The sequence below is a fragment of the Cupressus sempervirens genome, chromosome 6 (assembly GCF_028749045.1).
Source record: "Cupressus sempervirens isolate cs-2001-9-10 chromosome 6, ASM2874904v1, whole genome shotgun sequence".
Classification (NCBI taxonomy): domain Eukaryota; kingdom Viridiplantae; phylum Streptophyta; class Pinopsida; order Cupressales; family Cupressaceae; genus Cupressus; species Cupressus sempervirens.
The window spans coordinates 286,775,064-286,801,216 of record NC_143123.1 but is presented as its reverse complement, the minus strand read 5'-3'; the positions used below and the strand labels follow the sequence as shown (position 1 = coordinate 286,801,216).

The 26,153-nt window shown below is 37.4% G+C and overlaps 1 protein-coding gene across 1 annotated transcript in view; it reads right to left on the bottom strand.

Annotated features, from left to right (window-relative positions):
• LOC149552335 (S-adenosyl-L-methionine-dependent methyltransferases superfamily protein) overlaps nucleotides 1–26,153 on the bottom strand; it is a 177,915-nt gene that overhangs the window by 110,701 nt on the left and 41,061 nt on the right. Inside the window, exons 3-4 of the mRNA XM_089787871.1 lie at nucleotides 6,724–6,790; nucleotides 6,513–6,628 (exon numbers count right to left, since the gene is read on the bottom strand). Of these exons, the coding sequence (XP_089643997.1) occupies nucleotides 6,513–6,628; nucleotides 6,724–6,790 (183 nt within the window). The remainder of the gene's footprint in view (nucleotides 1–6,512; nucleotides 6,629–6,723; nucleotides 6,791–26,153) is intronic.

Below are 26,153 nucleotides of genomic sequence, written 5' to 3'. Positions count from 1 at the left end.
GCACGCTTCCTTATTTCCCCCATGCTAGTATCCCTTTAATGCAACAGGACCTTACCCAAAACAAGACCCTTCCTAGGTGCCCTTCTTTTAATTATAGATGGAAAACCACAGCTTCATGAACCTATTTAATTTAAAAAATTAATCATTGAGCTCCTATGAAAACCTGTTCTTTTATTGTTTTCACTTAAAAGAGAAAATGGCAAATTTCCTCTTGGTCTCATTTAGATGTCAACAGATGCCACAAGTTTAAAATTCTCGAACACCCACAGCCTTGGAGTTTTATCTCCTGAAAATGTCCCTACGAAACATGTCAGGGATTTCTCCATAGTAAGCCATACGATATTCTCCATTCATCCACTTAGAAATTGACTTTCCATTATGAGATTAGCACCTTTTTTATTTTCATGTCGGAGAATTGGAATGGATGATGGTTTGATGAGAATGGGCATCTAGTTTTGTCCGAACATGTGGTTGAGTGCTTTCTCTAACCATTTACTTCCTTTTGCCTATGTGTCTTGTGTTTTCTGCTGGCTGTATTGTTCTCAAAATAAAAGGTCATGCAGTTCCAGTACTTCAATTACAGGAAAGACTAAAGCAAGTTGGTATTTCTTCATGCCAGATCAGGCATAAGGAGGTCTTCTCATCACCTACTAATTCCTTCCATTTCCGGCAAGATTCTACCCAGCACAGATTCCCTCAATCAATGTATTATGTTGATATATTCTTGGAAGCTTAGCACAGCCTGTTGCTTTGTGATGTTGGATTCTGTGATATAGTCTCATATAGCATTCTCCCTACTTTCCTAGGTATTTATCCATGCCAGTAATCACTTGGAAGCAACAGTAGTTTTCCAAAACTGGAACCTTCCTAGATGCTCTTCCTTTAATTGAAGACAGACAACTACAGCTTCATAAACCTATCTAATTTTCAGATAAACCATGAAGCTCCAAAGAAAACGTTGTCCCTTTTATTGGTTAAGCTTAGAAAAGGTGATGGAAACTATGCTTTTGGAACCATTTGGGTGTCAACAAATCCTACATTTTTCCAATTTCTTTTAAAACCATAGCCCAAGAGCTTGAGGTCACTAAAATGCCCCTATGAAACAACATATTAGGGCTTTCTCCTTAAGTAGCCATAAGCTATTCTCAATTTCATCCCCTGAAAAAGTAACCTGGGGCAAAGTTTCCATCCTGGAATTAGCATGTCATTTTCTTTTTGGTGGGAAAGCTGGGGGGATGATGGCGGATCTTCTTATAAATCTGTTTTTTAAAATTAAATACAGAAAATCTCAATGGAAATCAAACCAGCAGGTTAGCTTTGTGAAGAAACTATGACCTCTCCCTATGGGATTTTTATTTCAATCCAAACAGCCTTAGGGCTATAAACTATCTGGTTTTGGAGGTAGATGAGGTCCAGTATGAGGTTGAGGCAGACATGTATGGAGAGTTGTGTAGTGATTTTTGAAATAAACAATAAACATGACTAATAAGTACTCCATAGATATATAAGTGTAACTAAACTAGGAAAAACAACCCCACTAATAAAGTATGAGAAAAAACATTTCTTTACCATTGTAATGACCCCAAATTTAATAAACTATTTTAATCAATTAATGGTCCCAAAATTTAAATAATATTATAAATGGACCTTTAATTAATTAATAAAAGGGCCCAATTTTATTTTATTGTCCGTAGGTGTTGGCCATGTCGGCACTTCTTTATAAACCCTTGGAAGTTTCTCCGAAGGGGTATCTAATACCAGCTGGTAGATTGTTGTAGATATCCAATTTGGAATATTTTATCTGTACTGTGAATTCCAATTGGAGGTAAAATATCCTCCCTACTTGGTCTTCTACAATTTTGGTGGAAGTAGCTCCTCGCCCTACTCTTCTTTTCTCTTTGTCCAGAAATATTGTAATCTGGAGTACTATCATTATTAATCTCAACATCTCCTACATGACCATTCTAGTCCATTCTATACCGTTGATCTTCTTGCTAATTGGCATTAGTGTTTATGGCATATGTGTGATGGATGATTATTTGTTTGTGTGAATAGGATCGTACGCCGAAACCAAGACACTTCAGCAGATTGCCATAACTACCCCATAGGTAGTGCAAAGCTAGTACAAAGGTAGTGTGGAGCTAGTACAGTAGTACAAGTGTATCAAGCTACCACTAAAGGCGAAGGAATCGTATGGAGTTGGCATTGATTGTCACATGGATGAGGAGAACCTTGGGTCATTACAATGGTATCAAAATTGGTGACCTTGCTAGCCTATTGAGATGATTGAGAGATTTTAGGATTTGGATCACACTATGGCGCCCAACAATGATGGACACTTGTGATTCAATGCACAATAAAAGACTCGCAAAAAGCTCAGCGATAGTATTGATCTTCCATTAGATATATTAGACACATGTTTGTGTAAGGTGGACCAATCACCTTCATGATTCATATAGCGTATCCTTGCTTCGATCAAGATCGCCTTAAGAAAACCCAGATTGTTGGAACACCCTAACAAGGAAATCAATTTGGCAACTATAACAAGTCTAAGTGAGATATTAAGAATCTTGACTCCTCGAGCACCATATGATGCTGACATCCTGACAAAGATATTGCACTTGATTATTGACAACTTTCAGAGCCTTGATGACATCAGTGATGATCTATTTGGCAAAAGATTTACAATTTTGGAGAACCGTTCAAATATCAAAGTAGGTAACCTCCTCTTAGATCTTGGGTTGCAAGATTTGATCCATGATATGTTTCAACACTTCTTGGTCACAATCAAGGAATATCGTAATACTAAGGTCTTGGTTGCTATGGAGAGCCTTTTGATTTCCTTCATTAAAGAGATGGCGGAAATACCCCAAACTATAATATCTATGCTATTGGGTGTTCGTAATGTGGAATGTATTCCTTCAACTATGGCATGTAGATTGGTCAATAATTTATTCAAGCATGATCATTGTGAAGAAAAGATAAAGTCTCAGTTGCACAAGTGTGAGGGAGTTGGTGATGACAATAGGAGTGATGCACTAGATGTGGAAAATGAAAAGCCACACAAGGATATTCAAGAATTTGTTATCCCTACAAGTGGAGAAAACCTAAACCTACATGACAAAAGCAAGGTTAAAGAAGACACTCACATGGAGCTTGTCTCGAAGACAACATTGATCAATCAGCTGCATGGAGAAATAAACACTACTAGTGATCCTTTTTATGGGCATGACCACATGAAGATTTTGGATTAGAGCTTTGTATGTGTTTTATGATTGGCTTCCATTGGACAATGAAAACTCCAGGCATGGCTATGTTTATATTAGAGTGGAGCAGTGGAAGCTTGATGGAGAGTTTCTCTTCACTTGTACAACGATAGTGTCGACAAATACAGGTACAGTGGCAATGTCAACTAGTATTGTACCAGTGCCAATGGTGGTAGTACCAACTGATACAGGAACGGGGGCAATGCCAACTAGCATGGTGCAGTGCCAACTAGTACCAGTACGATGGCAAAACTGACATGGTGGCAGTGTTGACTAGGACGAGTATGGTGGCAATGCCAACTGGCATCATGGTAGTGTCGACTAGCATCATGGCATGTTGATTGGTATGGTGTTAGTGTCAACTGGCATGGTGGCAATGATGATTAGTACAAGAATGGTCGCAATGCCAACTGGTATGGTGGCAATGTCGAATTGTACGATGGCACTAGTGTCAACTGGCACGAATACAATGCCCACAATTACGATGGCAATGTTCATTGGTAGAGTGGCAATGCTAAATGACACTAACAATGTAGACTAGCACTGTGGGAGCATTAATTGGCATGGTGGCAATGTTGACTTGTACAGTGACAATGTTGATTGGTGCAGTGACATTGTTGGAGTGCGATGTGTTCGATGAAAGCCTTGGAAACTTGTTGATGCAAGACCATACTCATGGAAGCAACAAGATTTACTTGAGTTTTGAGATTCCAAAAGAGATTGGTATGCACGATGTCATGAAACTTTTGGATCAAAGCACCAATGTGTTTTATGATTGGCTTTAATGGGATCTTGGTGTCTTCGGACATAGCAATTTATATATCAAAGTAGCGCAGCAGAGGCTTAGGGGCATTCTACTTGTCGTGACTGAATCCAATTATGCACATGAGATCCTAAAGCAGCACAAAACTTCCAATAGATATTGCTATCAACACTTCCACATGGTTTGGGATCCTGGAGTTTGCGGATTGCTTGAGGAAAAGCAATCTTTGGGCAGCAAGGATTTGTAGTATCCCCAATTTTAATTAAGTATTTTAATTAATTCATGGTCCTAGAATTTAAATAATATTATAAATGGACCTTTAATTAATTAAGGAAGGGGTCCATTTTTATTTTATTTTCCATAGGTGTGTTCGTGTTGGTACTTTTTTGTAAACCCTCATGTGTTTCTCCCAAGGGGTATTTAATATCGGATTGTAGGTTGTTGTAGGTATGCAATTTGGAATATTTTATTCGTGTTGTGAATTCCAAATATGGACTTCTTGTCTGTTATTTCGGAGTTACTTGGTCTTCTGCAATTTCGATGGGAGTAACTCCTCACCCTAATCTATTTTGCTCTTTGTCCAAAACTATTGTAATCTAGAGTACTATCATTATTAATCTGAACATCTCCTGCATGTGTGTTCCAGTCCATTCTATAGTGTTTAAACTTTATTTTCTTGTTATCTAGCATTAGTGTTTTTGGCGTATGTGCGGTGGACGATTATTTGTTTGCACAAATACAATCATACGTCAGAACTAAGAAACTTCAGCAAATTGCTATAACTACTGCGCAAGCCTAGAACAGAGGTAGTACGGGTGTATCAAGTTGTCATTGAAGGTAAAGGAGTTGTACCAAGTTGGCATCGGTCATCATACAGTTGAGAGGAGGTCTGCAGGTCATTACAACACACTTGGATGAGTTTTGGAGTATCAATGCAACAAATAGAAATCAGAATTTGTTTACGTAATGTTGTAAATTGTACTTCTCTATTTTCCACTCTCCTGGCACTAATTTTAGTTTTCAATTCCTTTATGCACTCTTGGGAATTTATTTATTTAAATCAAGAATATGAGTCATATTCAATTTTAAGTCTCAAAACACTTCTTTTTGTGCCCTTACTTTTAAGTGTACCTTTTATCTTATATCATTTTACAGTTATATGGGTCCTATCTTATTGATAAGTTCAATGCAATCAAAGGCCCACTTCAATTTTGCCGACACCCATATGGATTTTAGATCTAATAACTAGGCCCCCAACTTCTCATCCCCAAAATTTGAGACAATTTAGGGCAGACATTCAGTTACTGAATTAGTCCAACCACCTTTTTTTGGCTATATTTAAGGGAAGATTATGTATCGGCTTTGTGAGTCCTAGATCTAGCCTTGAAATGGTAATATGTCTGTTGTAGATCACCCTTGATGAAAAAATAGAGTACCCTATAAAGCGCACATCACATCTACAAGATTCCACTTGACAACAAGTAATCTTCTCAAGCGCAGATTTATTCAAGTAGCATCAGGCTACACCAAGGCATCTTCAATGATGTGTTTATGATCAATTTTGTGATGATTCATCATGTTATTGTATCAACATCTGAAGAACTTGATCTGAGAGCATTGCATCATCGATCAAGATTCAAGGCTATACTCTTTTCAATCCAAACATTTATTTCAGATCTAAGATTTCCTTTTCATGTCATCATTTTTGTTGGGTTGATTCCAAACTCGTGGCTTGATAAAGGCAAGCCCCTATACAACACAAACACCATTTTCTATCTGCGTGTCAATATACATGTCAAAGTACAGGTTTCACATCCAATTTTGGAATGAAAGACCCTACTAAAGACACAAAAAGAAGCAATCTGACATCATTCATTGACTAGGGAACCTAGTGCCATAGTCCTATTTTTTGGGACGAAAGTTGATCCAAGGGCTGTTTGCAGGCTCCTGAGACCAGTTTGATTTATGTACTGAACCTGGGACACCTGGACTCTGCCACCTATTGATAGCGTCCAGCCATTTTGAGCTAAGATTTCAGACTCAAGTTCCTCTTTGCATCTCCTTTCCAGTTCTATATATCATAGTTGATTCTCAAATCTGCATTTGTTGATCTATGTGGAATATTGTAAATTTTGCACCTTTTAGCCTAGTTCTTGCATAACAATCATATCCAAATCAAATCAAAAAACAAAAGAGAGAACAATCAATCCATTGTGCCCATCTCTTTCAAGAATTCTTTAGTTGTGACAATTGGTTGTTCTCCTATGTAATTATTGGGACTGAGGTTTGAATCAAACCTTGTATTCTAAGTTTAGATCCCATTTCCACCACATTACAATTAATAAATTTGGAATTAACATGAAAGAGTCACATTTTTCCAATAAGCACAGTGTCTGATGAAGAAATGAAGTAACTGATTTAAGAATCCCAACAAGATATACAGAATACAAATTAAAAGTGGAATTTTCAAGCATTTCAAATACCTTTCAAGTGTTTGATTTTTCCTTAGCTGCATACGAGAGAAGTTCAAGTGCCATGCAAGCTTGTCTGGATACCATGGTAAAGGCTTTACAAGTTCAGCAACATTACCACCTATGTCCTAATCACAAGAACCAGCATTTAGCCAAATCCAGTTTGAAGACAGGAGAAAAAGAGAGCATCATGAAAATACATTTTAAAAGACATGGGATATACCTCAGCATTGACAGATGCCAAAAAATCATTTTCCAGCTGGGAAAGAATGTCATCAGCAAACTGTGCACTAAAACAATGAAGAATCCCAAGAACATCCATATTAAGCATTATACAGCATTATATCAGGACACTTTCAGATCCAAGCCAATATAAATGAGATCTCAAATTAGTGGCCCAGATGTGAAAATCGTAAAACAATTGATTTGCTAGTCTGATAAGAATAAAAGCAGTAACAAAAAATACAAAAGATGTCTTGAAAGATTCATAGTTTATATCCATTAAATATACTGCGTACGTGTTTCAACTTGATATCTTTGCAACACTTTTTGGGAAGTATAAAGTCCTAACCTTTGTTCATACTTGCTGTCTGAACAATAGAATGCTAACCATCAGCCATTAAAACCAGAGAAATTTGAACAAAAAAGACATAATGTGTCTTCAAGGCATCTAAGTAAATACTGATTTTTTATTTTTTATAAAATGTATTGATGCTTCCTATATAGTGATTTTTCAGGCATTTTATAAAATTCCTATTAAAAATCACTGCAGAAGTTATTGATGTTCAAAAAGAGTATAAACCAAAAATACCAATATATAGGTATTGTTCAATATGATGAAGTCCCCCTTTTATCTTAAAATTATGTGATGCAAACTTTGTGTAAAAGGAAATTTTAAACAATATGTATCGCATCCTAAAATAATAACCTCTTTAAACTCTATTCAATTTCTTGCATGATACAAAAAAGAACTTTGGATTTCTGTTCGATGTAAAAGATAACTGCTTTCCATCATACAAAAATTAAGAATTTTAGAGATAAGGAAAAAGTGAAAAAAAATTCTGTGGTGAATTAGGGTATATTCATATAATAGAGTATTACTGATCACCACTATAAAACCAACTACACTTCACATGATGAATATGATACAAAAAATCTGATCTACAGTTAAATCCCAATTAGGCCCTGAAGGAATCCAAAACTAAGCTTCATCAGACAGTTTTCAACAACTCTTCCATCTAATAACATAATTCAAGCTATGATAACATGACAGATTCATCAATAGCATTCAATCCATGGAAATAAAATAATCGAAAGATTATTTTGTGTATTGAATAATTACAACGAGCTTACAAGCTCATGTATACAAAACAGAACTACAGAAATTAGAAACTATCATAAAATAGAAACTATCTACATACGACAGATAGAGCATTATTAGAAATATTCTAATACCCTCCCATAATGCTTAATCTATCAATAACACTAATAGCCTCCCTGAATTTTACAAATTTATCAGAACCAAAAGGCTTGGTGAAGATAGCAGCAGACTGCTCTAAGGTGGGAACATATAGCAACTGAATAGATTTGTCTTCCACCAGCTAACGAATATAATGACAATGTGTTTCGACATGGTTGGTTCATTCATGGAAGACAGGATTCTTTGCCAATTTGAGTACTCCCTGATTATCACAGAATATAGGAGTCGGTCCTTATTGAGGAACATGCATATTTGGAAGCATCTACTGAAACCAGACTGCCTCACAAGCTGCCTTAATTGCTCCCCGATACTCTACTTTAGTTCAAGACAAAGCCACTGCCTGTTGCTTCTTACTAGTCCATGTTACAACAGCAGATCCTAAATTAAACACATAGCCGGTGGTAGACTTACGATGATCAACAGAGCTGGCCCAATCTGAATCTATGTAGCCACATAGTGTAGAATCAAATTTTTGAGTGTATAGAAGACCATAATCAAGAGTACCACTCACATAGTGCAGGACACACTTTGCAGCTGTCCAATGATCAATCTTGGGTGTTGTCATAAAGTAGGAGACATAGCTTACAGCAAAACTAATGTCAGGTCTGGTGGCAGTAAGAAAAATGAGACTACCCACTAGTTGTCTAAACAAGGATTCATCTACAATAGGTGAATCAGACTAAGCAGATAATTTGAGCCCAGGTTCCATAGGAGTGAGAGCAAGTTTGCAATCCTGCATTCTGAACTTGTCCAGAAGGCTTCTAGCATACTTGGACTAAGAAAGAAAGATACTATGTTCAGTCTGCCAAACCTCAATTCCGAGACAATAGTGCAAGAGTCCCAAATCTGTCATATCAAAAGTGTTGTACAAATCCTATTTGATTTCCACGATCAAATGTGTTGAACTTTCAGTGATGATCAAATCATCCACATACACAACAATAAACAAGACATCATCACCTACATGTTTGATATATAGGTTTGAATCCGATGGACTCCTCTAAAAACCATGGTTGGTTAAATATTTATCAATTTTCATGTACCAAGCTTGAGGAGCTTGTTTCAAACCATAGAGAACTTTGACAAGTTCACAGACTTTGTGTTCCTGACCAGCAACCTTAAATCCAAAAGGTTCCATCATGTAGACCTCTTCCTGTAAGTCACCATTAAATAAAGCACTCTTGACATCCATCTGATGAACTTTCCAACCGAACTGAGCTACTAGAGCAAGAACAATCTGTATAGTACTCATTTTAGCTGTAGGAGCAAAAGTCTCCCCATAGTCAATACCTTTGCTTTGTGAGAACCCTCGAGCAACAAGACGAGCCTTATACTTGTCCAAGGTGCCATCAACTTTATATTTGACCTTGTATACCCATTTGTAGCTAATAGGCTTCTTCCCTGCAAGAAGATCAGAAAGAACCCAAGTTTGATTTTTCTAAATGCTTTGAAGTTCAGCTTCCATAGCCTGTTCCCATTCAGGAATACCTTCAGCCTCGGAATAAGTTTGGGGTTCATAAACACTATGAATGTTAGCCATAAGAGTAAAATTAACTGTTTGTTTGCACTTATTTCGAGAAACTCTACCTTCGATGAGCTCATCATCCCTTAGATCACTAATAGTTTTAACACACCATTTGGGTTGGAGAGTAGAAGAGCCAACCTCTGGAGGAGCTGGAGGAGCAGGAAGAGGTTCAGAAGCAACAACAGGAAGAGGATCATTCTCAGGAGCCTCAATAGGATCAACATCAAGTGTCGCAAGGCAGGCACTATCTGTATCATTCTACCCATCAAATGGTGCTAAAGGAAGGGGAACACTGTGAAGCTGTTCCTCAAAACATTGCTCAGAAGAGGACAAAAACGGTCCTCAAGTTTCATCAAAAACATCACGACTAAAGATAAGATGATCAATGTCGATATCTATCAACCTGTAGGCCTTATGGTTGTCACTATACCCTGCCATCATGAGTCTCTAAGTCTTGGAATCTAATTTGGAACATTTAGCATCGAGAATCCAGACATAGTCAAGAGAGCCAAAAATCTTCACGTGGCTAATCGTGGGCTTACGACCAAACCACAATTCTTTGGGAGTTTTGTTGTTGACAGCCTCAGTAGGGGAATGATTCAAAAGGTAAATAGCAGTAAACACTGCTTCTGCCCAATACTTATTAGGAACATTCCTATGTTGTAACATAGAACGAGCCATCTCAACAATCATACGATTGCGACACTCAACAACACTGTTTTGTTGAGTGTAAGGTGTGGTGAATTGACGCTTGATGCCATGTTCAGCACAAAAACCGAAGAATGCATGAGAACAAAATTCCCCCCCCCCATTATCTGTTCTAAGCGAAACAATACTGTAGTCAAACTCGTTTTCAACCAACTTAAAATTCTAAAATGTACTAAGTGCATCTGATTTTTGTTTAAGAAAGTACACCCACATTTTTCTACTAAAATCATCAACAATAAGCAAAAAATATTTGCAACCAATAACTGAAGATGTATTCATAGGACCACAAATATTAGCATGAAGTAACTGAAGTACCTGAGATGCATGCCAGGAATCTCCATCTTTGAAAGGATTTTGATGTTGTTTACTAGCTTGACAAGCGTCACATACTCCAAGATGTTGCGGCTGAATCTGATGTAGTCCAGAAACAAGTTCCTCCAGGGATAGCCGGGAGAGATACTGGATGTTGAGATGTCCATATCTCTGATGCCACAAAGTGTTGAGAAATAAATCATGAGCTGCCATAGCTATTTCAGGAGAATCACCAGTGTTAGTAAGCCGATATAGGCCATGATCCTCTAGACCAGTAGAAACAGTAAGACGAGTCTCTCGATCAGTAACGGAGCATCTGTGGGCACTAAACACCACATCCAAATAAGGAGAATTTCTCATGATTTGACTCACAAAGAGAAGATTGAGTGCCATACCAGGAACGTAGCAGACATTGAGAAAGATGAGTTGACACCCACCAGACTGTATCTGAACATTTCCTCTGCCAATAATTTTGAACTCCTCTCCTCCGCCAAACACAACTGAATCGCTGTATGGATAGAAATCCATAAACCAGTCACGCCAATGAGAGAAATGACATGAAGCACCAGAGTTAATATACCAAGCAAAGGATTGGGCTGAATTGGAAGGGCTTTTAGCCATAAAAGCATAGAACACAGACTCCTTTGTCTCAAAATGTTCAGCAACATTCGCTGGCTAATTAGACCTTCCTAGCTTCTTTTGTTTGGAAGAGAGTCACTAACGACAATCTTTCTTCATGTGGTCGTACTTACGGCAGTAATGACACTGAACACTCTTCTGCTGAAAATTGCCTGAGGATTGATGGGAACTACCCTGTGGAGATGACTAAGATGGCTGAAACTTAGCTGCAAAGGCTTGTTTTGACGAGGGTGAGGAAGCACGGCTACCAAACTGTTGCTTCCAGCGATCCTGTTGTAGGAGTTTGGTGCACAACTCTGGGAATTTCAGATCAACATTAGTTGAGGTAATGTTGAGAGTCTCTATGAAATGCTCATAAGATGTTGGCAAGCTTTTCAAGGTAATAACTACCATATCTTCTTCCTCCATTGTCTCACTGATGGCTTCAAGCTGATCACGAATGTCCTTAATCTTCATGAGATGTTCCTGTAAGGACATACATTCATCCATCATGATGGAAAACAACTGATTTTTCAGAAAGAATGCTCAAGTCTTGTCAGATGTTTCATATATCTCCTTTAAATATTTCTAGATGTTTGTAGTCGACTTGCCAGACGGAATCTAAGGTAGTTGATCATCTGTGACAGAGAGCTTGAGAAGCATAACAGCTTTGCAATTCTGATCATCAAACTTATCCTAATCTGTTGTAACAAAGGTCCCACTACGCATGCTAGTGGGGGCAAGACAAGTTTCTATGCCTAGAACAAGTGTATCCAAACAACAATACTCTAAGATAGTTAACATTTGTTGCTTCCAGTGGTTGTAATTGTTGCCATTAAACCGTTGATTGTTTTCCAGCATCAGGTTGGTCAAGGATGCCATTTGCACAAAGTTTGAGGCAATGTTTAGGCTGACCCAGAAAAAAATGACAAGTACCTAGAAGAGAAGACTGAAAATCCAAAAGGAATATGCTATCACGTTTTGGATCCCCTGGCTCGAAAATCGAGGCACCCAAAAAAATGGATGATAACCCAATTGAGCCCTCGAAAAACCCACCAAGAATCTACAATCAAAAAAATTTGCCAACCCCAAAAAATTAGGGTTTCGAGCAAAACCCTAGTCGGCGACTTGGAAGGTCAAAGTTGCAGAAAAAATAGCGGATTGAACATATTTGATGCCTTGACATTTCTGCAAAAACCCTGGATGTCGTAGATGAAGTCGTGTAGACCAAGAAATGGAGATAAAACAATCTTTTGCCCGCATCCACAACAAAAACCACCCAACCCGAGCTGTTTAGACGCAAAGAAATGGAGGTAAAATAATCTTTTGCTCGTGTCCACAACAGAAACCGCCCAATTTGAGTTGTTCAGACGCAAAGAACAAAACGTTTGTTTGCTTCCACAACAAAAAAATTGCCCAATCTCGAGCCGTGAGCCATTTTTGTTTGTAAAATCACTTGGGAGTTCCAGAAAAAAACACAACTTTTCCTCAATGAAAATAGTGATGTACAGACACAGGCAGACGCAAATGCGTGTTGAAGTCACGATTTTTCTTCAACTCTTCCAATACGCGACTTGCGATTTTTTTTAAAAACTCAGACAAAAAAACTAGTCGAAAATCTCAGGGTTTTGAGATTAGAAAGAAAGAAGCACATAATAATTTTGAAAATTGCTCTAATAATTTCAGAAAAGAAATTATAATTTTTGAAAAAAATTAAAAATAAGCTCGAATACCATGATACCATAAAATAATCGAAAGATTATTTTGTGTATTGAATAATAAAGTTGAATAATTACAACGAGCTTACAAGCTCATATATACAAAACGGAAATACAAAAATTAGAAACTACCAGAAAATAGAAACTATCTACATACGATAGATAGAGCATTATTAGAAATATTCTAATAGGAAAGAGATCCAGATAACCAACCCTTTCACAGTATCGTTGAACCATTCAATTTCCCAAGTTTGATAATTTTTTCCTTAATCACAAATATGGTCGAGAGATCAGGTGGATTTCATTCCTTTTTCAAAACTAATATGGCTCGCGAGTTTTCAATTTGACTTGTCTAATTGTTTGACTTGACCTTTCAAATTGGCCTTGGAAATATCAGTTTTCTCAATTAGTTTCACTGTTATTTATAGGTGATTTTGAATCGACTCATAAATCCTACCCATGCTATACTTAAGGATGACCATATCGTTTATACTGTGGTCTCTAATAAATGTCTTCTTTATTGTTCTCCATCATTACAATGGCTATCTCCAGATAATCACCCCTAATCATTGATTCTATAGTAACTTTGATACTAGAGTACAAAAGTACAAATAGCAATGTTTCTTAGGCTGAGTTTCACAATAGACATCTTTCTGTTCTTTACAATTTGTATGAAAAAATCATTGTGGTCCTTCATGTAAGTGTAAAGAAACAGTTGTGTCTTCACTCATTGTGGAACCATCAATCAACAATGCACAAGATGGTTGTGAGCATTGGTATTTGATGAGAAACTAGAAATGAAGGCCAACAATATAAGTTATGAGACTCACCTGATTGAGCCTAGAATTGGAGCCAAGTTTGACTGCAATCTAGGTCCAGTACTAGTTCAGCCCTAGGTTCTCCCTTCACCAAACCCACCCCGAACCCAAGAATCGAAATGGTACCCTAGGCAAACCTAATGTCATGGGTGCCCAATCAAAGGTCCCACAAATTACCCCCCACCCCCTTCCCAACCTAATTTCGCCCTAACTTTCAACTTTCTGCTATTTCAAATCAGTACTTGAACATGAAAAACTTGCATTCACACCATCTTTTTCTTCCAAGTTAGTTAGAGAGTTGCTACATTTATTTCAGAAGGTGAAGGTTACGAAAGAGTAAGAGGAATACCAAAAGCTTAGGAATCATTGGAAAAGGAAGCTTTAGCCATCAAAGGTGACTAAATCTTTGTTTTTTCAAGTTTTTACAAGTTTTCAAGAAGTTTTGAAAAAAAATTAACTTTTTATGCATAAGGGGTTATAATGTTGAATTTAAAAAAACGAATTACTAATATTTTCCATTTTAGGTTCATTATTCATAAAAAAATGCTGGAACTAGAAGTTTTAGTTGAGTTGCCTACGGCTAAAATGAAGAGACCTTTTAGAATTGACACAACTTCTCCACTTAGGCATTATACAACAATAATTAAGCAAATTTCTAGTGGTGGGAGTTTTACAATTGCAAAAAAGAGCATACAAGTTAATACTATCATGCAAAAGGTCACTTATGTGTCATCCCTAGACACAAGATAAGAGTTTGCTAGGGACCAAATCAGAAAGGGCTTCCACAAGATCTAGTAATGACTTATATTAAAGAACAAGAGTAAACCAACATGTAAAACAGGAAATCAAATACTTTTAATCATCCTCTTGCGACAGAAGTTCAAAGAAACATCCTAGTGGCTTGACACAACCAGCTCGCCCACATCGTTTCATGCCAATGCCACCAGCTTCAGAACTACAAAACGATTTAGTTACACCAAAAAGTGGCCCACTAGATAGGGCCTTCAAAAATGCAATTAAAGGTTGTTGATCAAGGCATTGCTCATTGCATTTATGGCAACGGGCTTCCTTTTTTATATTGTTAGAGCGCCTTATTGATGATAGATGGTGAATACTCTTTGCAATAAAACTCTTGATTATATTAGTCCCGTGTATAGAGCAATACAAACCACCTTATTCACAAAGGAGCTTCAATAGCGACATCATTAAGAGTGATCAAAGATACATGGCCCGAAACAACTATGTCCATCATTTATGATGAATGGAAAAATTGCAATAATAGGCCATTAATCATTGTCATGGTAGTGTCCCCTAAGGGAGCGATGTTTTTGAAGGAAATATAATGTCCCATTTCTCATGAGCATCAAAGTTCACAGGATTAGCCTAAGCATTTGACCCTCGTAAACTAGCATGGTGAATTAGAGGGTCCAATTTAGGAGCTTTGGAGTTCTTCAAGTGGCAGATGACGGTGTTTACCTCTCCAAGTTGTGGGTATATTATGAGGCTAGGCTATCTAGAGGTTTCTACTTTTGTTTCGAGGATCTTCCTATTATAGTAAGTTTGTGGATGTTAGCGATGGACCTTTACTATTTTTAGTAAGGTAGATGGATGCGTAGTGGATGCAGTGGTTGACTCCTTGGTTTAGGTGGCTCATCAAAATAATGAGTATTTAATGAGATATTATTATATTAATATTTTAATGGCCTTCAATGATGCTTAATTTATTTGAGTACAACGAAGTAGGGCCATTTTAAGGGTTATGAGTAATTAATACTCATTGAAAAAAAAGTATGTATCATTAATGTTTTTATATAAAGTCGACTTTGCATCAAAAAAAAATGAATATAAGTCATTGAGTAAAAGATGCAAATTTCATTGCCAATATCCTCATTGAATCCATTGAGATGGTGGAGCCTAAAAATGTTGTCCAAGTCGTCATAGACAATGCTGAAAATTGTAGGGCAGCAAGGTCAATAGTGGAGCCTACATACAACTAGACACCATGTAGAATCCACACACTCAATTTAATATTGCAAAAGATTGCCACACATTGACCGGATCATTTAAGTCCACACGGAGGCGAGGAGATTCAAATGTTGGTGACTAATCATCACATTTCACAAGCCATATCTGGGACTTTCTCCATGTTGGAGTTCTTGAAGATAATTTAGATTTTACTTTTCACCTCCTTAGTTTTTAATAGTTGAAATATGAAGTGCATTTTTTAATGTCATTGTCAGGTTGTTGAAACACAATTTGCATCTTACATAATCATCTTAAAATAACTTGTGAAGAAGCAAGAGGCCTTGAGTTCTAGGTTCATCAACATCTTGGGTATGGAATCGTTCAAACACGGAAAATGCCCAAAAAGTAAGAGCATGGGTCCTTGATGATGAGTGGTTGGTTCATGTGGAATATGTTTTTGGTTTCACTAAACCAATCATGAACATGATTAAGTATACTGAAACTGATCACCAATGGTGAAATTTATGATGGCATTCACTCCATGGTGAAAAAAAAGAACAATAATAGAGGCCAAGGAACATGACCCAACAAAACCATTTTTCAAAATTGTGCAATTAATTATTGTAGACTGTTGGAACAAGATGACTACCCCTTTACATCTCTTAGCATTTTTTTTGTTGCCAAAGTATTATCACAAAAAGGTACTTGCATTGCCAAGGAGGTTGGCACCATATAGAGATGTGGAACTTGCTACTTGGCTGTAAGACTACATTTAGAAAGATATTTTCAGATTAGGAAATTCAAAAATATTGTCTTGAGCAAGTACGGCCGATTCATTATCATTGAAAAATCATAATTCCATCACTCTTCATGCCAAATATAGGATGAATGTTGATGAGTTGTGGCATGTACATGAATAAGGCTCTATTTTCTTGCAGCCTTTCCCAATTAAAATTAACTCCTACATAAATAAAATTCCATAAATACCCCCAGTTGTTTCAAATATAAAATGCATCTTCCGCCTTCAAATAATCAAGAATGTTTGTCCACTTATTTCTCACTGAGGAATTGAACACAAGTTCATCATCAAAATTATAACCTCAAAAATATAAACCCTGTTAAGTAACTTAGCATCTTTCTTAACAGCTTAGAAATAACAAAGTCTTTCTCAAACTCAAATCATTGTTAGAGGTAACCTAACTTAGAGACACATTATCCAACGATGGAACTCAAGCAATTCCTATGAATATAATAGAACAAATTAGATGCAGAACTTAATTTAATTAAGCTGATCAATGGACCTTGGAAACATAACATCTACTAATAAAACTTAGACAAATCTATAATAGCATCTTTTTCATGTTAAGGAATGGAAAGACAACAGCAAAATAAAAGGAAAATCTAGGGTCAAGACTATTTTTTATCATTTTTGTGCTAACATTACATATGAAGTGGTAAATGTCCTATAGCTTCAGCAAGATATGAAAGCTCATTGGAGGAATTCTCACTAAAATATAGCCTTTCACCACATAAAAGATTGCAATAACAACAAAATCTTAAAGCAATCCTACAGAAGGGACTTATGAAGGAAAGAGAAAGATATCTATCCATTTCATCGAACGCCTCCAATTTTTTTGTTGAAAGTAGTTAATTATCTTAACTTATGTAAAAGAATGTTCTTTTATATGATATGTAAACTAGGGTATGCCCCTTTTATTCTTTGTAATAATATAGGACTTTTGTCCCAAGCAAGACTAGAGGTTTTCCTCTCCGTTCTTTCTTACCAGTACCCGTTTGAACTAAGACCTTGTAACTTTTTCGTTCTTTTAATATACACAATCAATAGGGCCTTGGCCTTTTACCGATCAAAAAAAATAAAAAAGTAACTGCCAAGTATGTACATATTTTTTATTTTTTACTATTTTTCATTCAATGCCATTATGCTATATATTGTCTTAGCATTGTTTTTTAAATAATTCATGTTTTAAGTTATGAATTTTGAAATATATAATTAAATACTAAATGTTGTATGCAAACTCAAGAGGATTCAAATTCTTCAGATGAGAGGAATTGGAGTACATACTCCTTTGTCCACTCGAACAAGCACAATGTTTGGGTCCGAAAAAACCAAAGGTTTGGTCTACAATGGCATACACTCCAACCTTCTTCTATTATGTAGAAATGAGACCCGGACTCCTTTATCCACTCGATCAAGCACAATGGCTTGGGTGCAAAAAAAAGGATTTGGTTTGCAATGACATATGCTTCAACCTTCATTGATTGCATGGAAAGAAGTCCCAGAGTTGGCACAGACTTGGCAAATCTAACCCAACTCAAGACTCGCCAAAAAATCAACAAAACTTGAAACAATACCAGTTTCTAGTGAGTCTCACCTAGAGAGAGTTCTTGGAGATTCTCATGTCCCTAGGACTTCACTACAATCTTGGAGCTATTGTCTATTGTCATATAGGAAATATGAATACAATGAGGGTGTAATAAGGAACAAGAATCTAGCCCTTGGGTGAAATAATTTAGATGTTGAAGTTGTACAACTTGCCCAAGTCCCTATAGATGAGGTAGCTCTTGCACGTCACACAAACGTAATAGTGGTAGTGTGATGCAGGAGCATCCAATGGTGTAAGGGCAATCCTGTATCACCCAAAAATGTGATTAGTGTTAGTTTTTGTTTAATGTGTTTTCAATTCTAGATACCCATTTGGGTCAAATAGAGATTCCAACTCTCATAGTTCGACTATTGGTTTTCTGAGTTAGTGTTTTGAGCAACTTGGGATATGTGCCAATGCAAAAAATAGGTTACTTTGTAATTTAGCCATAATTATGATGAGTTAGAGGGTGTAAGTTGGAGAGATGATTATACTTGTAATTTAAAGCACTCCAGAAAAAGAATCAAGTCAAAAGGCTTTATGGTTTGAAAGTTATTGCAGTTTTAAGTTGCTTGGAGTCCCCCTAAGAGCGCTTCAAAGTCAGATTTGAGGCATTAAATGACCTCGTACGGGCCCGAAAAATGGGGGAAGAACAAAGTTGGTCCAGAAGGCTATAGAGCGCTTGGAGAGCTTTCTGAAAATGTAAACAATTCGTCAATCGGAGTCATGAATCAAAAGTTATGCCTCGCGAAAGTTGGACTACGATTTTTGGATTTTTCTAATTTGGCACCGACTTCTAAAGTGTTTTCTAGGATCTTCTGTTTTGGCGGTGGATGCCAAATGGCATATTCTAAAAGGTATTCCCAACTCTAAACCTAATTGGGGTTACTTAAGATCATTTTTGGCTTTGTAAATGCAGTTTTGGTGGAGTTTAGGAGAAGGTATTGTGAGGAGTGGTTTTTCTCCAGAATCAAACTACATTGTAAGCCCCTAGGGCACTTCATTGAGTTTGTTTTCATTGTACTGAATGAAATAGCATATCACTTCTAATAATAATATTCCCTTTTTCCTATTATGTTCATTTTGCCTTGGGTTGTGCCCTCATCAAGTGGTATCAAAGCAAGTTTTCCTGAGTGTGTAGACATAGCACCGACTGTGAGGCAGTTTGCACCAGGACTGTGTGGTTGTGGGTTTTGATATAGCGAGAAGATGCCTCCACAAAGGGAGTGTGGTGGAAGGGCTAGAGTTGTTCCCCCAAGGTTAGAGCCCTTTAGAGACAAGTTCACGCATTGTAAGAGGAAATCCATCGAGGGATAAATATTTTCGTAGGCGACGAAAGTGAGGAGGAAAATGAAGGAAATATTATGCAGGAAGGGGAAGGAGATGAAGAAGTCTTGAACCAAGCGGAGGAGAAGCTTTTTAGGGCCATTGCCAAGCTGTGAAAAAGACCTAAAATTGACGCTGGCATGTTTTCGGGAAATCTAAACCCGGATGAGTTGATCGACTAGATCAATGAGCTAGAGGAATATTGTATGAGGATATCGGGGACCCTGATAGGGTTAAGTTTGCGAAGGCCATGCCAAAATCTAGTGGCAAGATATTCAGTTGGAAAGAAATAGAAGAGGAAAGGAGAAAATCACAAGATGGGATCGCATGGTGGACAAACTAAAGAAGCAGTTCATTCCTGTTGACTACGAGTTTGATTTGTTCAAGAAGATGAAAGGGTTAAAGCAAGCAAGAAAATCTGTCTAGGAATACACAGAGGAGTTTTACCAAGTCTTTATTAGGGCGGGGCATGCGAAAGCAAACAAGGAGAAGGTTGGCCGTTACCTTAATGGGTTAAGACCTAGCATTCAGGAGGAGTTAAGTCTGGTTAGAATGACTAGCATTGAAGAGGCATACCAGTTTGCCTTGCGAGTTGAGGATAAGTTAAACAAAAAGTTTGATGTAAGGCAAAGAGGGTGCAGTCAAGGAGGAAGGGGCGGTGGCAAGTCATTTGGAGGCCGAAATGAGAACTAGAAGAAAAATGAAGATGTGGGTACCAGCCGAAACCAGAGGAATGAGGGTTTCAACCGCTCGCATGATCAAAACTTTAGAAATCAGAGAGGAAGAGGTAGAGGACATGGACAAGGTTCAGGAAGAGGAGGTTTCTGTGGTACATGTTTTCATTGCAATGAAGGTCATTTTGCCTACGAATGCCCTTAATGCCAAGGAAGGACAAATAGGAGAGCTGATGGTCAAGCAAGGGTTGCTCATGTGGATGATGATGCACAATCATCGTATTCAGAGGATGCAGAAAGAGGAGAGGTTCTGGTTAATGAAAGGGTCTTGCTGAGCAGTGAGACTGAACTTGGACAAAGGAGGAGTTTGTTTCGTATTAGATGCAAGTGTGAGGGGAAATGTTGTGATGTGATTGTTGATGGTGGGAGCACTGACAACTTGGTGTCAGAGGAGATGGTCTCACAGCTAAAGCTCAAGAGGGATACCCCCATCCCTATGGGATTGCTTAGGTGCAAGATGATCATAAGGTCCTGGTTAGTGAGCAATGTTTGGTGAAGGTCAAGATTGGGAGTTACCATGACGAGGCTCTCTGTGACATCATCCCAATGGATGTCCGCCATTTATTGTTGGGAAGGTCGTGGCTATTTGATAGGCATGCTATACATGATGGTCATGCAAATACATACTCTCTAACAAAGGATGGAGTTCGCCACAAATTGAAGCCCTTGATAAAGGCGGATGAAAAGGTATGCAGTAGTGCTAGGTTATGTCTTGTTGATGGAAGAAAAATTCTGGATGGCATGACACATCAACACATGTGTTATGCTTTAATTACTAGAAAGAATAAGGAAGGTAGTAGTGAAATTCCACTTGAAGTTTCAGGTCTATTAAGTGAGTATGGAGATGTCATTTCTGATAATGTTCCAAAAGGGTTGTCGCCAATAAGGCAAATTAGTCATCAAATAGATTTAGTCCCTGGAGCTAGTTTGCCTAACAAGGCTACTCATAGGATGACTCCTATTGAAACTGAGGAGCTAAACAAACAAGTTCAGGAGCTGTTGAGGAAAGGTTTAATTTGAGAGAGCCTGAGTCCATGTGTAGTACCTGCAGTGCTGGCACCAAAGAAGAATGGAGAGTGGAGAATGTGTACAAACTCTCCGGCTATAAATAAAATAACCATCAAATATCGGTTTCCTTTGCCAAGGATGGATGATCTTATGGACTGCTTGAATGGAGCTCAGTACTTCACAAAGATAGATCTCAAGAGTGGCTATCACCAAATACGGATACGAGAGGGAGATGAGTGGAAGACTACATTCAAGACCAAGGAGGGTCTATATGAGTGATTAGTCATGCCCTTTGGACTAACCAATGCGCCAAGCACCTTCATGCGGCTTATGAATGAGGTACTAAAAAAATTTTGGAAAAATTTGTTATTGTCTATTTGGATGATATTTTGATTTTCAGTAAGTCTTTGGACAAACATTTATTGCACATTCATAGTGTCCTTGAAAGGTTGAGGGAAGAGAAATTGTTGATTAATTTGAAGAAGTGTAGCTTTTTCAAAAGGGAGTTAGTCTATTTGGGATTTGTTGTATCACCTGAAGGTCTCAAAATGAACCCAAAGAAGGTGAAGGTCATCTTGGAATGGCCTATTCCAAGGTCTGCCACTGAGGTGAGGTCATTCCATGGTCTAGTTAGTTTTTACAGATAGTTCATTAGGAATTTTAGTAGTATATGTGCACCCCTAACTGAAACAATGAGTGGGGATAGAAAAGAATTCAAGTGGACTATAGGAGCTGCAAGGAGTTTTGAATTGTTGAAGAAGGTGACAAAGCAACCTGTGTTGGCACTTGTTGATTTCAACAAAGTGTTCCAGATGGATTGCGCTGCTAGTGGCAGTGCTATTAGGGCTATGTTGAGCCAAGATGGTAAGCCTATTGCCTATTTTAGTGAAAAATTGAATGATGCAAAGAAGTATTCTGTTTATGATCAGGAGTTTGATACAATAGTTCAAGCCTTAAAATAATGGAGGCATTATTTGTTGCCAAAAGAATTTGTCTCATATACTGATCATTAGGCATTGCAGTATCTATATAGCCAAGATAAATTGAATCAAAGACATTTGAAATGGGTAGAGTTCATGCAGAGCTATACATTTGTATTGAAACATCGAAGCGGAAGGTCTAATAGGGTTGCAGATGCATTAAGTAGGAGACAGTTGTTGCTAACAAAAATGCAGGTTGAAGTAGTTGGGTTTGATGAACTCAAGAATTTGTACCTTGAGGACCTTGACTTTGCAGAGGCTTGGAAGGCTTGTAAAGAACCTGTTACTCTAGACAAGACCGAGTGGCTAGATTACTTGATTCAAGATGGTATGTTGTTCAAGGGCAGTCAATTGTGTATTCCAAGGAGTTCCATAAGGGAGAACTTGATCAAGGAGAAACACAGTGGAGGGATGGTAGGACACTTTGGTCGAGATAAGACCATTGCCATTATTAGTGAACATTATTTTTGGCACCAATTGTCACAGGATGTGAAGAATTTTGTGCAAAGTTGTCAAGTATGTCAAATAGCCAAAGGATTTAGTCAAAATACTAGACTTTATCGGCCATTGCCTGTTCCATCGAAGCCTTGGGAGGACATAAGTATGGATTTTGTTCTTGGATTGCCGAGGACACAAAGGGGTAATGACAAAGTATTTGTAGTGGTTGATAGGTTCTCCAAGATGGCACATTTCATTCCATGCCACAAGACTCATGATGCAGTGCACATTGTAGATTTGTTTTTCAGAGAGGTGGTGAGGCTACATGGTCTCCCAAAAAGTATTGTTTATGACAGATACTAAATTTGTTAGGTATTTTTGGAGGACTTTGTGGAAGAAGTTAAAGATAGAATTGAAGATCAGTTCTACACATCATCCGCAGACTGATGGACAAACAAAAGTAGTGAATAGAAGTTTGGGCAATTCGCTGAGGTGTTTAGTAGGAGATAAGCCCAAGGGATGGGATTTGATTCTACCACAAGCAGAATTTGCATACAATAATTCTATGAATAGGAATACTAGTAGATCACAATTCCAAATTGTGTATGGGAGTAGTCCAAGGACTGCACCAGTGCTGAGGAAGATGGAGCAAGGAGAGAGGACAAATGATGAAGCAGAAGACTTTGATGAACATGTCAAGAATCTACATGAGGAGGTACATGCACATATTGTCAAGATGAACATGCAATAAAGGCTAGAGTAGATCGAAAGAGGAGACATAAGGAGTTCCAAGTTGGGGATCTAGTTATGGTATACTTGAGGAAGGAACGATTTCCAGTGGGTACCTACAACAAGCTGAAGATTAAAAAATTTGGTCCCTGCAAAATTTTGAAAAAAAATGATTCAGGAAATGCATATGAGGTGGAGTTGCCAGATGGGATTCACATTTCTCCTATTTTCAATATTGCAGACTTAACAGAATATCATGATGATGGTGCAGAGGAGGAATTCATGTTGGAGCCATGTCCAATTCCTACTTCTGAGGAGGAAGAGATTGAAGAAATTTTGGATAATCATTTTGGTCGGAGTACCAAAAACATGCAATATGAAGACTACTTGGTGAAATGGAAAGGACAACCAGTGGAAGATTCAACTTGGATATCCATGGCGAAGGTTGCCCATTTGGGTTTTCCTCTACCACCTATAAAGTGACAGGGTCACTTTTCAATTTACCCTAGATGTCTGATGTAGGAGCATCCAGTGGTGTAAGGGCAATCCTGAATCACCCAAAAATATGCTTAGTGTCAGTTTTTATTTAATGTGTTTTCATTTCTGGATACCCATTTGGGTCAAATAGAGATTCCAACTCTCATAGTTCCACTATTGGTTTTCTGGGTTAATGTTTTTGAGCACCTTGGGATATGTGCCAATGCAAAAAATAGGTTACTTTTTAATTGAGCCATAATTAGGATGAGTTGGAGTGTGTAAGTTGGAGAGATGATTATACTTGTAATTTAAAGCACTCTAGAAAAAAAATAGGTCAAAAGGCTTTATGGTTTGAAAGTTATTGCAATTCTAAGTTGCCTGGAAGCCCCCTTAGAGCGCTTCAAAGTCAGATTTGAGACACTAAACAGCCTCGTACGGGCCCGAAAAATGGGGGATGAGCAAAGCTAGTCCATAGGGCTATAGAACACTTAGAGAGCTTTCTGAAAAGGTAAATAGTTCATCAATCGAAGTCTCGGTTCAAAAGTTATGCCTCCCGAAAGTTGACTACAATTTCTCGATTCTTCTGATTTTGCACCGACTTCTAACGTATTTTCTAGGACCTTCTATTTTGGCAGTGGATGCCAAATGGCATATTCTAAAATGTATTCCTAACCCTAAACCTAACTGGGGTTACTTAAGGTCATTTCTCGCATTGTAAACACAATTTTGGTGGAGTTTGGGAGAAGGTACTGCGAGGAGTGTTTTTTTCTCCAGAATCAAACTACATTGTAAGCCCCTAGGGCACATTATTGAGTCTGTTTTCATTGTACTAAATGAAATAGCATATCACTTCTGATAATAATATTCCCCTTTTCCTGTTGTCTTCATTTTGTATTGGGTTGTGCCCTCATCAAAGTGGTAATCTAATGGATTGGTTCGAACGAAGTTGACCCAAATGTGGCCTTGATGCATTTGATGAAGATGAATATGGATATTATATATGGAATGTAATTTTTTTTTTTTAATGGATATTTAATATGGATTGTAATTGAAATTTTTATTGTGTGATGAAATTTGAGACTTGAAAATATCATTTTTGTGAATTAAGGTCATAATACTCGAGGTTTATTTGTTGGAAATTATGGATTTATGAGTATCAGTCATCTTATAGTTATATTTTATAATTCTAAATTTTGAACATATGCATATATCCATACCCCTACCCAAGGAACATAAATTTGTAGTACCAACCTGCACGACTCTATATCTCATACCCGCATCCGTACTTCAATTGGCAAATAAGGGTATAAGTTGCTTGTAGGAACACAACTTTTGAATCAAATATTGTGAGTTTTATTGTCAAAACATGTTTTTGTTGCCTTATTGTCAAAATTGATTTCAAATTCATATAGTTGCCATTATTTATGAAATTTCAACTGAGTTTAACTTTTTCCATTGACTTGACTCATTGTGGAACCAACATCTCACTAATTGGTTGTAAATAGTGTTATTTGATGAGGCTTATGGGGGGGGGGGGCACCTAGTCTTATCTATTTCCAATCATCCCATGTATAACCTAATAGGGAAAGTTTAATGATTAAGGATCTCTTCCAAAAACTTATAGTATGTGGAGAGCAATACCTCCATCATTCTACTAAAATTGTATTGGATTTTTGTATGTGTAGGTGAGTTGTGTCTGTTGATTCCCAAAACCGCATGTTGGAAATCTTAGAGCCTACCACTTCTCCAATTGGACTCCTCAATCAATTCTGACCAACGAATGGGAATACTTCTCGATTCCCCTGCACTTTAGGCTCTGCTACACCTAGGCGGGTAAACCTTCTCCTCGAACCTAATCACCTAGTTCAAAGCTTTTCTAAAGCGAATTTAAGCTTTGGAGTTCTCCCGCTGGCAAGGTCCTTGAACTCGATGAAACTGAAACTGAATGTTGAGTGTTTGAATTGAATGTAGGTTTGTTAATAATGAATTTGATGCTTGTAGGAAGGAATATATAGATTTTTTGACTTCAATATTAGAAAGACCAGTGCCTTTGCTCATCCGAGCAATAGAGTCAACTTCAGTGAAGATTTTCACATACAACTTCATAAAGTTCTTAAGCACTTATACTGCCAACAATTAAATAATCACAATGCTACTGATCAAATATTTATGCACTCTTAAATTAGTCCACATTGAATTTTAACTCCTCTGGTAGGGAAACCAAATACAAAAACAATTTGATATTTCACAATATCTGCAATGGTCAAATTTAAAATGCTAAATGACCATGTCCACTTATCCAACATTAAAATTGTATACAGAATTCCAATAAATAATTACAAGGGATGATTCATCTACAGCTTAAATCTCCATGCCATTTAAATAATAAACAAAAGACATTTTATTTTATTATAAAAATAAAATAATAGAATT